The 15,816-nt window shown below is 23.4% G+C and overlaps 1 protein-coding gene across 2 annotated transcripts; it reads left to right on the top strand.

Annotated features, from left to right (window-relative positions):
- Positions 1 to 897: 897 nt before the first annotated feature.
- On the top strand, positions 898 to 13,023 carry LOC126905723 (uncharacterized). Of its 2 annotated transcripts, none has more exons than XM_050685714.1 (3): positions 898 to 1,002; positions 8,101 to 8,848; positions 12,331 to 13,023. In XM_050685714.1, the coding sequence occupies exons 2-3, from the start codon at positions 8,359 to 8,361 to the stop codon at positions 12,552 to 12,554; spliced, it is 714 nt and encodes a 237-aa protein (XP_050541671.1). In that variant the 5' UTR covers positions 898 to 1,002; positions 8,101 to 8,358; the 3' UTR covers positions 12,555 to 13,023. The 2 variants fall into 2 exon arrangements, with proteins under 2 accessions (XP_050541671.1, XP_050541669.1); XM_050685712.1 differs by lacking the exon at positions 898 to 1,002 and adding an exon at positions 3,836 to 3,949.
- Positions 13,024 to 15,816: the final 2,793 nt, after the last annotated feature.

The following is a 15,816-nucleotide window of genomic DNA, read 5'->3' as shown; positions in this document are numbered from 1 at the left end:
GAGTAATTACTCTTTTAATATAACAAAAAATATTGAGGGTAGTATTTTAAATTAATTACACTGTAAAAATACGCTTATTTTAGCTTCGATTCTTAGTTGAGAAACTATTGGTTTTACTCTTCTATGTTTTATATTTCTTGTGTCACTATACACTATTACTCCACTTCTACTCGACAATAAATCAAAAGATCACAAAAAGTATCTTGTTGATGCTATCAGCATTATAATTAAAAAAAATCCTCTAAATCCCGTGATAAAGGGAAATGCCTCAAAAAATTACAATTGCCATAAACAGGTGATGTTGATAATTTTAGCTTTCACTTTATTTTGTTTTCTTTTTAATTTTTGATAATGATAAAAAATCCGACCTTTTTAAACTTACATTAAATTACAGCTAATGTAACGTACTTTGAAATGAATGAAAACTATCCATAATCTCGATTTATTGACGTTAAATCCAAAAATTGTATAATTTTTATAATATAAAAATTTTGTAGTATTTTTCATAGCAACGGAACATAAATGTCATTTAAAACTAAATTAAATTATACTGTATTTAATATAATGATTGAATGCTTAGAAATAAGTTGCTTTTGAAAAAACAAATAAGACATTTAATTTTAATATTTTAGGAATAAGACTCAGAATTCCAGAATCAAAAGGTTTAGGTTAATAAAATTTCAAAAAAAGTTTTTAAAAAATTTTGTTTTCATTATTATTTTTAGAAAACACATTTTATTAGGAAATTTTATTCCCTTCTATAAACCATATACAGTACGGTATATATGAATATCATTTACATATTTTACTTCGCATATATGATTAGAATAATTAAAACTAAAACAAAGCGTAAAAAATAATTTATACATCATAATTTTCAGTTTCCTCGGAGTTACAAATTCTACAAAACAAACCTTTATAATAATCTTGTATAACATTCCTCAAAGAAATACTAAAATCGTATACGGATGTTGTATACAGCCACAGGATTCTTGTACGTGGGTAAGTTAATTATATCATAATACCTAAACTAATTCAATGATAGTAAAAATAATAACTAAGAGTGTAAAAAGCTGTTCATTCTTCATTTTTATATTATAGAAAACACAACCGACTATATACTTTTTTATCGTAACTTTAATACACGAATACAAGATAAATTTATGAATTTTTATGCGCTTCTCAGTAAACGACTTGTTTTGTGGGTGTATATTACTAATAAAAATATTGGCATATTATTTTCACAAAAGCTAAACATACGGCTCGATGAAGAATAACGATAATACGTCGTGGACGTAGGAGGGTTAGTTATAAATCAGAATGTAGTTTGTGTCACCCAATAAAAAAGAATTTGCATAAAGCATACGAGCTCGTCATGGCGGACAACGGATTGAAAACAATAGCTAGTATATAGCATAGTAATGCATTCGACTAGATACGATTTGTGATCTTTTGACACATTGTTCATCAAATCGGTCCAGTGAGAGCTACGTTTGAGTGGTAACAGAGACAAAATAATAATAATAAAAAAACATATAATAGTAAAATAAATACCTTCTCAGCTTCGCATCGAAGCTAAAAATATGTAAATTAAAAAATATCCTATTTATACTACTTTAATCGATAAAATTATTTTTTGTGTTATTAAACATTATGTCCACATAAAGGTAGAACACACAATATTGATTTACCAAAATAATATTAGCAAACTGTCTACAGACAGTTAAATATAAATAGCCAAAAATATAAATATTTATTTATATAGCCAATATAAATAGACAAATAGCTTATGTTTTATAAAAAAAAAACACTGACACATCACTAAAGTAGTATGCACACAGTATTCCAATAAACAATATAATAGTGTTCATTATAAGAACCAATAGAGAGATTTACAAAATATTAGGTGGATAACTGATCATTTAAATTAAGATTGAGATCATATTAAATTTTTATGACATAAACATTATATTAAGTCAACAATTTAATATATTAAAAATGCAAAATAAAAAAATAAAATAGCGCAAAAAAAAGGCATGAGCATAACAAATCCAACGCATGGGTCAGAGTATGGTTGACATTTCACTAACGTTAATGGGTATCCTCTACGTAAATGTAGAGAACCCAATGAGATATTCACCATGTCCACCCTGACCGTACCCGAGGACCTGTCATCTTACGAAAGGGGAAGGAAAAGAAAATAATAAAAATTGAACATTTCAGAAAATCAAAATTCATCTAATTTTTGAATATATTTACCTGTGACCTTATATCCACCATAATTATATTACATTACAACTTCTTTCTTTTTTTTCCCAAAATGTTACTTTGACCTCTTATGTATGAGTACTTCATACATAATACTAAAGAAAATTGTAAAAAGTATTCCACAAATTAACAAGTTTTCTGCTGTTTTTCATAATTTTCAAACATTTTTTAGACAGTAGTATATTAAGGAATTTGTTGTGGGGGAGGGATCCAGATTTTATTTGAATTTATAGTAATGAATAGCTTCACTCCTTCGCTACTGTCATTTTATATCAATAGGGGGTTGGACTCAAAGAATCCCCACTCCTACAAAAATACCATTGTTTTGAGAGATCTAATTTTTTTATTTTAAATTAAATATTCAAATTGAATTTATTTTATGTTAAAAAATTATATCCTGTACAAAATATTTTTTTAGTTTTTAATGAGTTATGGTAGAAATAATGGGTTGTATCACTCTAAGCTCCAAAGATTGTGCTTGTGAAAAAAAACGCCAAATCACTACTGTCTCAGGGTGATGAAATCTTTACACATTGTCACTCTACTGGTGAAAATTATTTATTTTATTGTTGGAATTTATAAATTTTATTTTTATAAATTGCTTAATAACACATTTATTTTTACATTGTTATTTTTTATATATTTTGAGTTTTGAACAGGTTTATATTATTTATATCTTATGTTAGTGTTATTTAATCAAAAGGTTTTGTCTATTCTTTTTGTTTTCTTATAACGGGTTTTAAACTAGTTCTAAACAAAAACATAAAATGTATTTTGACTATGTATTAACATATTTTTATAAGTTTATATAAGTAATTATGATTTTTTTTTTGATATTTTCGTTATTCATCTATACATTTTAAGAAATATACTAACGGTTAAAATTGTTTAATAATTACATTTTATTCGAAATTATACTATCCTTTGGAAATTATTAATAAATATGAATATCGGTGTTAACATATATTTCATTTTAGCCAATTTTGTGAAATTGAAGTTGAAATTAACGTTTCACCTTAGTCGAACTAAATTCAAGTAACTAAATTAACTAAATTCATATAATTGAATGTCATACCAATAAGTCAATAGCTATTGCGCAAATTAGATGACGAAAATACTCAGTGAGATCTATTACTTATAATCATAAAATATAGTAAATATAATCTATTATGTATGTACATTTATGTTAAATTTTATAAAACACTTTAAAAAATAAAATTTATATATTTTGTTCAATTTGAAAATATTTATATCCACATTTGTTTATTAAATAAAAGACTCTACATTTTTCATGGATATATAAAAATATAAAATTGAGGTATTATTAACAATTTATAAACGGCTTATCATTTTCACTTATTTAATTAAGTAATTTTAATTTTTGTTTTATGTAAATCGACGTAAAATGTTGGCCTCTTTATTAAAAATAACAATAATTGTAAAATATAAATTGTATGTATTTTCACATATACTCGTTGTCTATCTCATTATCAGTCGAGGCCGCCTTATTTTTTATTTACACATATAACCCGTTTAATATTTATTTTTAGTGTTAGTATAACTTTGACATCCAAAGTTGTATTTCCCCATATTATACAAAAAACATTTCAGAACGTTATAAATACAATATTGTTTAAAGGAAACAGTATTTTGACAACATCCCTTAATTGTGTATGAAGTGGTAAGTATAAGTACTATTTTAAATAATCAAATATAATTTAAAAACTTTAGAAGTTTATCTGATTAATTAAATTGCTTAAAATGTTTTGATATTTTTTTATAAAAAAAGGCTTAAGTATAATCTTTTTTAGTACTTTTTTTCATAGATAATAAAATTCCTAACAAAACATAGTTATAATATAACTATACATAACATATAGTAAATAAAAAAGATTAATGTTTCTTCTTGTAAATACCGTTTACTTAACATCATAAATTATATCCAAATATCGACCAACCCAACCCAAACCTAAAATGATTATACCCAACCTAACTTATTCGATTAACTGTAATAAGTATAATTAAAATGTTTATCGTATTAGAACATAATTTTAATTCCAACCATTTAAAATGTTTATAGTTTTACAAAATATCATCTTTTTTAAAATAGAACATTATAAATTTGTTTAAAAAGTTCAAAAAAATTTTTTAATTATTTTTACATTAAAAATTAAAACATTTTAATAAAAAATTATACCTAAAATTAAAAAAAATTAAAATAAAAAAAAACTTTTTTTGACAAATTTATCATAATTTTATAAATTATTCACTAAAATTTAAGTAGCATTTAATATCATTTATGTTGTTACAAATTGATCTGTGACCTTGAAAAATTAAAAATAATTTTGATTGGAATATTTTGGACTTTATTGAGACCGATATAACATTTATAAAATAATACGCCATAAAATATTGATAGATATAAATCTGTTGAAATTGTTCCATTCTTTTTTGAGATCACCATTATTAATTAATTAGTTTATCTATTTATTTCATCTTCAATAGGCAAATTGTCTTTAAAATTACAATATAATTATGTTAAATAATGATAATACAATATACAGAGAAAAATAAGAAATAATACATAAAAATATATTTAAATTATATTTAATAATTATAAAGAGATGACACAAAAAATATTAAGTAAAAATCTAATAATGCATAATTATAATTCTGCTTCATTTGAAGTTAAAATTCGTTACATTTTTTACCGATATAAGCATATTGACTGAGGTATAAACATATAATACATACAATTACACATTATCAAATCTAGAGACTTCATAAAATTATTTTTAATAACAATTACAAACTATAAATTTATTAATGTTTAAATGTAGCTCATTAGTTTTACATTAAATATTAAATGATTTAAGTATGTTTGAAGTCAAATACAATCATTTACGATATTAACATTAAATTACTAGTCACAATATTTTCTTATTTATTGTCAATAGTGGTATAGTTCTCCTTTGAACTCAATCTTTCCACATAGTTTCAGTTTGAACGATTAGAGCAATTACTTCTCTGTTAATTAAAATTTTCTTCATAATTTAAATTAATTTAAAATTTATAAATAATCAATTAAAGGAAAATGAAAAATTATCACGTGCTGGTTGATTTTCTAAAAATATTTATTAAATAATTGAATGTAAATTATGTACATCAGTAATTAGTATATAAAAAAAAGAGAATCACGATTCTTTTATCATAATTCCTCTTGATGTGCTTTCTTTGTATTTTTTTTAAGTTATGTGTTTTCCATTAACTTAGTATGTTAATATAATATTTTAATGGAACCAATTTCGTTATATTATAATCAAATAATGCTCATATTAGTTTATACAAGGTGTTCAAAAAGTAAGGAAAAGGGTATTAATTTTTTTATGATTAATAATAATTTACTTGTTTCCCTAATTATTGAAAACCATGTTTAATTTATAAATTACCACTGACATTTATTTATTAAAACATACAAATCAGTAAATAACTTGTTTATATCTGACTTGATATTTTATTTTATACTGCGTACGTTATTTTTAAAAATCAAAATTGTAATAATCTAAGCCACTTTAAAATTTTAATTTATTAATTTGGGATCTACAAGATTAATAAAATAAAATTATAATGCATTGATACCTCTTAGACTTAAAGTGTTTTAAAAAAATCCTAGTTTAAATATAATAATTCATCTAATTATAATGGCAGTGTTCCAAACTGTTTTAAAAAATATTTTAAATGTTAAAATGAAACAAAAAAAACAATTTTTTTTTGTAAATTTTTGAGTTTTTATTTAAATTTTACTACTTATTAATAATATAATAATATTTTACTAATTATTAATAATATAATTATTATATTTTGAATTAATAATTGTTGAAGTTCACAAAATATTTCACTGAATTTCTATTAATATATTCTTGTTTCATTTGATTGCATGTCACCAGTTATAAAAAATTTTCTCTATAGTTATAGTATAAAATAGATAACACCGTTTTTTTTAATCTTATTAAAAATATGATATGTTATAAAAAAGAAATATTTCAATTAAACTATTGAAATATTTCAATCATTATTTTTAATAATATTATAACATAAAAATTTTAAGTCCAATAAATAATAAAAAGAAACAAAATATTTTAACAAGTTATCTAGAATTGATATTATAATACCTTAAATATATTTTTTTTCGAACAAAAGACTTGATATTTATATTATTTTTATTATACTATGTTTTAATAACACTATTTTCTCAAAATTTTTATGTGTAAATATTTACAAATTAAAGATATTTTTAAAAATATTAAAATTATGTTTTAAAATAAAATTTTTTGAATATAAATAAATCTGTTTATATCAATAAAACCATAGTTTGAAATAAAAAAAGTTTTTATTATTATTTTTTTAATAAAACTAATTTTTTTTCAACCCGTATAACAGGTATTTTAATTAATACGCTTTATACAATTTTTTAATGAGTTTATAACTGACACGACTTACGTCGCAAAAATGTGGTCGACACTGGTCTTGAGGGTAGAGACCCGTGGGCCGTTTATTAAATGAACGACAACAGATTATGTCAACAAAAATAAAACAAACCAAAAAGATTAACACAGTAATAATAATGTTCGCATAATATCGCGGCACTTTCGCTGGCGTCGACGACGCGATGTCCGGCGTATCCTTGGACGGCAAAGGGTTAGCAGCGTTGTAGGCGACGGTACGCGGGTGCGGATCGGTTGGTCGACGTTGTCGCTTTCACAACAGGAGGAAGACTCTCGCACCATTTGCGGCGGGTCGTCGTCGGCCGTGCAGCATTTGACGGAATTTGCACCATAGCGTATAACACGCGGTGTTGGTCAGTCAAATACTCATAAAATAGGGCGACGGCTGATAAAGGTGGCACGAGTCGCGGGGCATCGTGTATAACGAAGCGACGCGGGCCGTGTCATAGAAAAATATAATTTTTCTTCAAAAGTTTCGATTTTCTATTTATTCTAAATTTAAATAATAATTTAGTTTCATTTTCTCTGTATTATCATTTAAATTTTAAGATCTTGTGTTTTTTATGGAAATATACATGCATTGATTTTTAAATTAGAAAATGTTAAATGGTGAATATATTTTTAAATTAGTTGAAGTCAATGAATTTTTGTATTATCAAAAAAAAAATTTAATTAATACAACTTTAAAAGGAAATAATGGTATAAACGAGTTTTTTCTAAAACATACAGAAAAATATATTTTTTTATTTTTGACTTATTAAAATATTACGTGAGGAATAATTAAGGAATCTTCTATAGTTATGATATATCATATAAAATGCTTTCTGGTGGATTACTTAGTCAATAAAAAGTTATGTCATATTAATAAAAACTTGTTTCTTCTGCAATTTTTCAATGTAAAATATGTATACAGTACATCTTAATTCGGTGGTCCTAAGCAAAAAGGAATACATGTAAAATTTCAACTTTTGGAAAAATGAAATTGCAACTTACATGAAACATAATTTTTATTTTAAAACATAAAAACATTTTGTATATGTTTTACATGTAAAAAATGGAATTAAATGTAAACTATAAGTTTCAAATAAATTTTTCCAAAAGTTGCAATTTTATACTTATCCCCCTTTGTCCAAACTCCACAAAATTTTAATATCCTTATAATTTTCATGCTTCACTAAAATATAAACTTCAAGTTGGTAATATTTTCGGAAAAAAATTTAAATAATGTTTTTTGTGACTTCCTGCTAGAATTTCCAGGTGAATCTAATTGAAAATTATGGTATATCATTCTATTATTATCAATTGAAATAATTTTTTTATTTAACAGATTCGCGGGCAAAAAACTCGATACACGTGGTGGCTACACGTTTTTGTGTGTAGTATAACGGCAACCTTGAAACGAGTAGTAAATATATTGTTATGTTTCGTCGTAGGAGCTTCACTCTGCGTTTTCACATCTTGACATTGCGCGATTAGTAGCGAGTTCATTTAGAAGCGACTATGAAAATTTTTCGGTGGTTAAATCTCCTAGTTATATTTTATTCTTCAATTGATCGGTAATGTAATTTATGTCAAAATCTCAAAAATGTTTTTTGATTTTATGTGGATATTTTGCTGCATTACCGCTTCCTGCTCACCCGAAGACAACAAGGCGTTGGGACTATTTTCATCTCATAAAATTGCAACTAAACAGATTTCTCACAAGCGGATTCAAACTCAAGTAACAAGTGTTCCAACAAATTATGTTATGTCAACCACTTTTCCTGTCATTACCGCCAAACCCATGTTTGGGGCATTATATAACATTTATACAACGCCAAAAATTCAGTCATCTTTAAAATCCAAACTCAATTATAATGTAAAAGATACTCATAAGAATAAAGTCCCCACTAAATCCAAAATTTCGTTAAATAATCAGTTTGAAAATACAAAACCTCAGGAAAAGTCACATTACACAACGCGCTATGATTATATTGACATTAAAGCTTTTGTGCACAATGAAAGACTTGTAAAAGTATTTTTCAACTGTTTTATTGACAAAGGGCCGTGTACCAGAGAAGGCTTAGAACTCAAAAGTAAGTTTCTAGTACTAATGAATAATTTAAATAGTTGTTAGTTATAATTATTTAACAACTTTTAAATCGTATACATTATGTTAAGAATGACCCTTGAATTTGAAAAAAAAATCTTCAGTCACTAATGAAATTTGAACTTTGATCAGTTCTGTTGTTGAAATTCACAAATAATTATACTCATTTAAAAAATTATTCATTGTAAAGTTCATATAATATATGAATTTGTTTGAATAATAAAAATTAATCTCACTATCATTAATATTTAAATTAATACATTTAAACTAATTTTCTTTTTACAAAGTGAAAAATTTAGTAGGTGAAATGACGATTTAGTTGAAAATTATTTATTTTTGTAACGGTATTCTAATTCATTCAATGTATTGAATACATTGTTCATTCAAAATTTAATCTGTTGACTGTACATACTTATTAAAAAACAGTATAGATTATAAAAATGATATATAACAAAATTTTAGGGTTTTTATTTGTTAATCAAATAAATAAACTAACTAATGTAAACTGCTTTTACTAGTTTTAATTTTTTTAAACTAATGTGATATATCACGTATTTTAAAATTCAAGGTTTGAATTGTATCTGTAGATGGTTTTTATTTTTTTTAATTGAGTATTATTGAATAATTATTACTATTTTCTCTAAAAAAATTCGATCTATTAATATAATTCACTTTTCTTATAAAGTTATAGACCATATAGTAAATATGATACTCTATGAAAATTCATAACTAAGGTTTTTCTTTCTAAGAAATAAATTAGTTACTTCACAAGTATCACCATACGTCACGTTTTTATTGTTTAAGACTAGTTACCATTGAGACATTATAATAATGTGAGGATCTTTAAAATATAAAGAAATCGTACAACGTGTTTTACTTCAATATATTTTTATAAAGAATCTTGAAAGTTGTAAAAACTAAGAATTGTATAATTAGATTTAATATTAGAAAGACTACTAAAGTTTGTACTGTATTTAAATAAAATTTGAATATCATTTTTCAAAAATATAAATGTATTAATTATATTCGTAGAAACAAAGTAATTAAATTACTTAAATATATATATTAGTTTTTCATTAATATTTTTTAGTTATTTTTAAATTTAATTCTTATTATTAAAAAAAAACAATATGGATAAAAATGAATAATTTTCATTATTCAGATTAACATGCGTATAAAATGATGGCCAAAGACTGAATATTCAGTAAACAGATTATAATTTTACTTTTGAATTACATTTGAAGATAATTAGTTTGATTTATGTTAATTTAAATATACGGAATGGTAATTATGCGTTCTACATTACTGAATAGCTAGGCATAACAATAACTTGAATGAAGTAGTTCCTCGTAAGAACTCAAAATTGTAATTTAAACAAAGTAAATTTTATTAGAATGTTCAAATATTAGTCAAATATGTTCTATATATTATTGAACTATGTGAACTAATTATGAGAGCCTTGACATTCAGTATATTGTTGCTTACTAACGGGAACCGGAGCAATGTCCTTATTTATTTCTTGCCGGAGGGCCCTTATTTGTTACATTCCCATTAAATTCTTATTATTTTTTATAAGAGTCATTTATAAAAATTGATAGTAATAATCGTTAATAGAACCGATATATTTTTATTATTGTATAAGTGTGCGAATAAACTACGTAAAAAAGCGATTTAAAATAGTAATTATATATTACTATATAGATTCATTGGAGTACATATTTTTAATATGGACAAAAAGCAGAAATACTTTTACATAATCTTCAGGGTACTGCAAAATTTGATCTCATTAGGAGTAATGTTTCTAACCTTAGCCAATTTATTTATTTAACATTAAGATATTTAATACTATAGTTTATTTATAACTTTATACATTTTTCATTTTTAAACTAAAATGATAAAAAAAATACATAGACATCTAATATTAGAAGGTTAAACATAGTCTATAAGTATCATTTATATATTTCTAAAATTTAGTTTTTAAGTGTAATAACCTAGGATAGTTCAAGTATATTGAACCAAACCTATCATTTGTACAAGGTAATGTTTGTGAAATCTAGGTGTGCAAAATGCACTTTGTTTTTACAGTTGAAAGCATTAAAAAATAGTTATTATAATACGTTTTTCAGACAATAATTTCAAAATATTTATATTAAGAGGATACATATATAATAATTTTAGAATTATTAATGTTATTAACTTTCTTACAAATTATTATTTTAAGTATTATCTCTATTTTGGAATTAATTTTTTTTACTTTGAAGTAATACATAATGAAAATGTATGACTTAAAAAAGAATAATGAAATATCGAATTTAATCTTTCCGTGTTAATGTTTCCATCTGAATAAAATTAACAAAACCAATTTGTACCAAATGGCTTTTTTTTTTTTTAATAACGTCTTATTCGGTTTGACGTTACCTGTAGCGTGCACAATGGATTAAAAAAAACATAAACCTATTATAACTGTATTTTTCCAAAAAAATGTTTTTTTTTTATATAATTTGAGTTTTAAGTTATTATAGTATAATAACTAGCATATTATGTCAATGACTTGAGTGTTTCAGTACATGTTTAAGCAAACAAGAGATATAATAAATTATTAGTTTGATGAAAAAATGTTTTTTTAAAATAAGACCAATGACAATTTTTTCATCATTATGAAATAATTTAAAACTTTTTATTTGTTGCAATTGATTACCCAATTATATTGTTAAAAACTGCACTAAAAAAACTACCAAATTTTATAATTTTTTATAAAAAATTTTTATTTATGATGGAAATCATTATCACTAACTTGAATTAAAATTTAAGTTAAAACTATTTTTTTGTTGATTAATTTCATTTCATTATTTTTTCGTAATTGTAACTTTATTTCTATTGATTGGTCAATCTTTATAGAGCACGACACTTTTTTTTTTTTATTAAGATAATTTATAGAAAAATAATTTGGTTTAAAATACTTTATATAAATATGTAACTCGATAATTTTTTCAACCTTAAAGTAAAATTATATTCTATAATAATTTCATTAAATTTAACACTTTTTTTAATTTTTCATTTTATAAGTTAAAATTATTATTTTTAATTAATTTAATAACTACAGCAATGAATGAATAATCTCTCAAATGCTGACATTGACTTTTAAAACAAAATAAATTGTATTCAATTATTTATAAAAATATTTTTTAAGAAGGTGAAATAAGAAAATTGAACTTCAAATCTATGCTCATATTGTGTCTATGGACCTGAGAAACTATTGATAAACATTTAATTTTAATGAACATTTATTATTTATTACAAGTTTACACGATTTTAAAAGATTTATTAAATGTCGAAATATAATCTTGACATTTAATGTAATACTAATGACAATAAATTAAAATATCTTCTTTAACTGTTTTGGAAAGATACACTTCTAACATAATAAATACGTAAATGTAATAATTGTGGTTGTATTGCTTTTGGCAGGACATATCCCGGAGATCTTACAAACAGAATGCGCTAAATGCACATATCAACAAAGGAAACAAATAGGACAAGTCATATCATATTTGATTCATAATAAACCCTTTTACTTGAAAATACTATGGGAAAGATTTGATCCAGATAGTATTTATCTTAATAAAATTCTTGTAAATGATGATTTTGAAATAAAAACAATATCAAAAGATCAATTAAATCAACGTGTATAAATAAAAATTAAAATATATACAATGGAGAAATAAAATAATAATAAAAATAATAACTCATTTCATTAAATCTTTTATAGTTAAAATATTAGTTTTAGTTTTAATAAGAATTCTTATTCTTCTGTTAATTCTATAATTTTTAGACGGAATTATACTTTTATAAGTAATACTCTAATTTATAATTTAAAATAAAATTATAAATTAAGATAAACGTTTATAATGTAATGTACGTTACTGACAAATTAATCTAATTATTTAGAATGAACCACGCACCGATAAATATTGAACGATTGCAGTTATAATTTTACTCTAAAAATATAGAAAAAAAAGTGATAACATTACTTTTATTGTTTATTTACAATTTTAAATTTCGAAGTTCATCTAATAATGAGATTAAAATTTAACAGTTAATAAATTTAAATTTTGTAGTCACATTTGGAATAACCTAGTCAAACTTAAATAATAATAATTTGTGATATTTGATTATATTTATTACTATAAATAGTAATAATAATAATAATTAATAGTTGTTAATGAATTATTGATCTAACTCTTTTTTTGTAATAAATTCATATTCATTCGTAAAATGTAAAATAATGTTGTACATTTTTCTCTTTAATCATATTTGATAGTATTTAATTTTATTTACGTTGAATAATTAGTGAACATAATATAATTGTGCATAAAATGTTGTCATGCATATGATTTTATTTGGAGTTTACCTTGAATATAATTGATATTTTTGATTTGTAACTTGTTATAAGTAACTTGAAACATTGTTAATGAATTTTGCACAAAGATCATATTGTTCATTTTTACAAAAACAATACTGTATAATTAAAATAAGTATTATTTTGATTGAAATGTTAGTATTATTTCTAGTTTATAATTATGGTAGACATTTTAGACATTTGATCAATTTATAATCAGTGATTTAATAATTACAACATTTATTTACAAATAAATTGATTTACTGTCTTAACACCTTTTTATAAAGTATAAAAATATTTTTATTTAATAGTTTTGGCAATAAAGCGACCATATTGAATATTCGTTGTATTTGAATTATGTTGTACAACTATTCATTAAATATTTAAACAAGTAATAAATAGTAAAAAATAATATACACCACTTAATTTTTATTAATTGAATAATAAGAATAATTTTGATAATTTTTTTATTAGTTTTTTTTAATTCAATATTTTACTCAATTAATTATTCCTGAATTATTGTTAATGTTTATCTCTTGTACCTTATATGGGTGTCAACTTGGATTTTTCAAATGGTAACACACATAATTAACTAGTATATTTAATAAATAATGATTTAATTTAAATAAAATAACTGATTGATAACAATTTATGGACCAGTATGTTGAAAGTTATTGATGTATTTATAACTTAGCCGGTAAGAGGAGTATTGCCTAAAAATGTGAAGTGGCAAAATAGCAGGGCCCACTCTTCACCTCTAGTCATCATTTAAAATTAAATTTTTCTTAATAACTTAAACTTTTTATCTATTTTTTAGTACTTTTGTTAGGCAACGTTTTGATGGGACTATAACAACTTTAGGAGAAGTACTAATTGAGTTACAAGCATTTTAAAAAATTAAGTGGATATGTAACTCAGTTTTTACGGTGTATGTACACACTTCCTGTGCTATATACCCACTTTATGTTTAAAATGCTAGCGACTCATTAAAATTGAATATTACAATCAGACGAAAATAATAAATCGAAAACAGATGCAGTTTTATTTTTAAACATGTTAAGTTGGTGAAAAATGAACAAATATGACATCAGAATTTGCCATTTCATTCCACTATTTATAATGTACATATAGTACAAATTATAAATCATAAAAAAAATAATCAATGATACTTTTTTTCATTATCCGTTGAGAACTAGCTACATGTTTCTCATCGTAATGTAAATTATTGAAATATCTGGTTGTATATAGCAGGAACCAACCACAAATTTAACTTTATCACTCATATGCACAATAATAAAAACCTGTTAGATACTATCAAATGATAGTCAATTAACAAGAATTGTTTATGTGTACAAACCAAAACTCTACCTCTAGTATAAATGCTCGTTTCATTGTTACAGTCAGCAAAATATTAAATTCATCAAAACCTAACTCTTCACAAGAAATATCCGTGATCAACCAAGTTTCAATTAAAATAAAATATTCAGCATTAAAAAGTGGAATATTACAAGAGGAATTTTACTTCGTAAACCTCTACTATTTTGATAAAAATCAATACATAATTTTTTTAATTTGCTATTACCCTTAAAATATTTGACGACAAAATTATTTTCACCGACTTCTTTATGCAATATAACTGAGTTCTCAATGATTTCATCTGTTAACGTCGAAATAGAGTCAAATCTATACATGCGCACACTTGTTAGTATTGAGGTTCGTTTCGAAATTTAGATTTATCTCTCATTATAAATTTTACATCCGTGATGCTATTTAATGAAATAGTTTATATACGTGTACTTGTAGTTTTCTTATTCAGTCATTTAGTATTAATTACCGATCTCAATATGTCTAAAAAAGTAAAAGATTTTTGTACATACATAGATCACTTAATCCGATTCACTAGATTTAGAGCTAGGTATGTTAAAAAATAAAACATTTTTAGCACAAGCGCAATACTGTAAATAACTTTTGATGTACACTTAATTCAAACTGAATTTTCGCGAAGTATTCTTAAATGGTACAAAGTATAACATACAGTTTGAATGGCATCACGTTTCCTTACATATAAACCAGAATTATATTCCGTGCTTATAGTTATGCTATAATTCTTAAACTCTACGAACAAAGATTTAGATCCTTATTAGAGAAAACATTAAACAAAACATGTAAAAATGTACATGTGTGCATATACACAAATAAAAAGAATACACCATTTGAAATAAAGAAAATTTGCTATGAAAAACATAAGTACAAGTAATTTTTATAAGTCTCACGACTATGACCTTGGACTTCTAAATGTACCATCTGTAACACTTCAAGATAACATCAAACATATTCAAGATTACGATTGCTGCGCAATTATATTTTTCTAAAGGATAATAAATTTAAAATTGTTTATTTAACCTGTAATACACATATTATATATACAGGATGAGTCACTTATCCACTTAATTAAAAGAATAATACAAATAATATTATTAATTTTTTAGCTTCGATGCGAAGCTGAGAAGGTATTGATTTTACTAAGATGTGTTTATTTTTTTTTTTTTTTTTTT

The sequence above is a fragment of the Daktulosphaira vitifoliae genome, unplaced genomic scaffold (genome assembly GCF_025091365.1).
Source record: "Daktulosphaira vitifoliae isolate Bord-2020 unplaced genomic scaffold, ASM2509136v1 Scaffold_4, whole genome shotgun sequence".
Taxonomy (NCBI): domain Eukaryota; kingdom Metazoa; phylum Arthropoda; class Insecta; order Hemiptera; family Phylloxeridae; genus Daktulosphaira; species Daktulosphaira vitifoliae.
This window is presented reverse-complemented; position numbering and strand designations above follow the sequence as displayed.

What these genes read in the sequence shown, in the direction of transcription:
- LOC126905723 (XM_050685714.1), top strand. Translation starts at nt 8,359, where the DNA reads ATGTTTTTTGATTTTATGTGGATATTTTGCTGCATTACCGCTTCCTGC. An exon ending in AGAAGGCTTAGAACTCAAAA is followed by an intron (nt 8,849 to 12,330) that starts GTAAGTTTCTAG and finishes TGCTTTTGGCAG; the next exon opens with GACATATCCCGGAGATCTTA.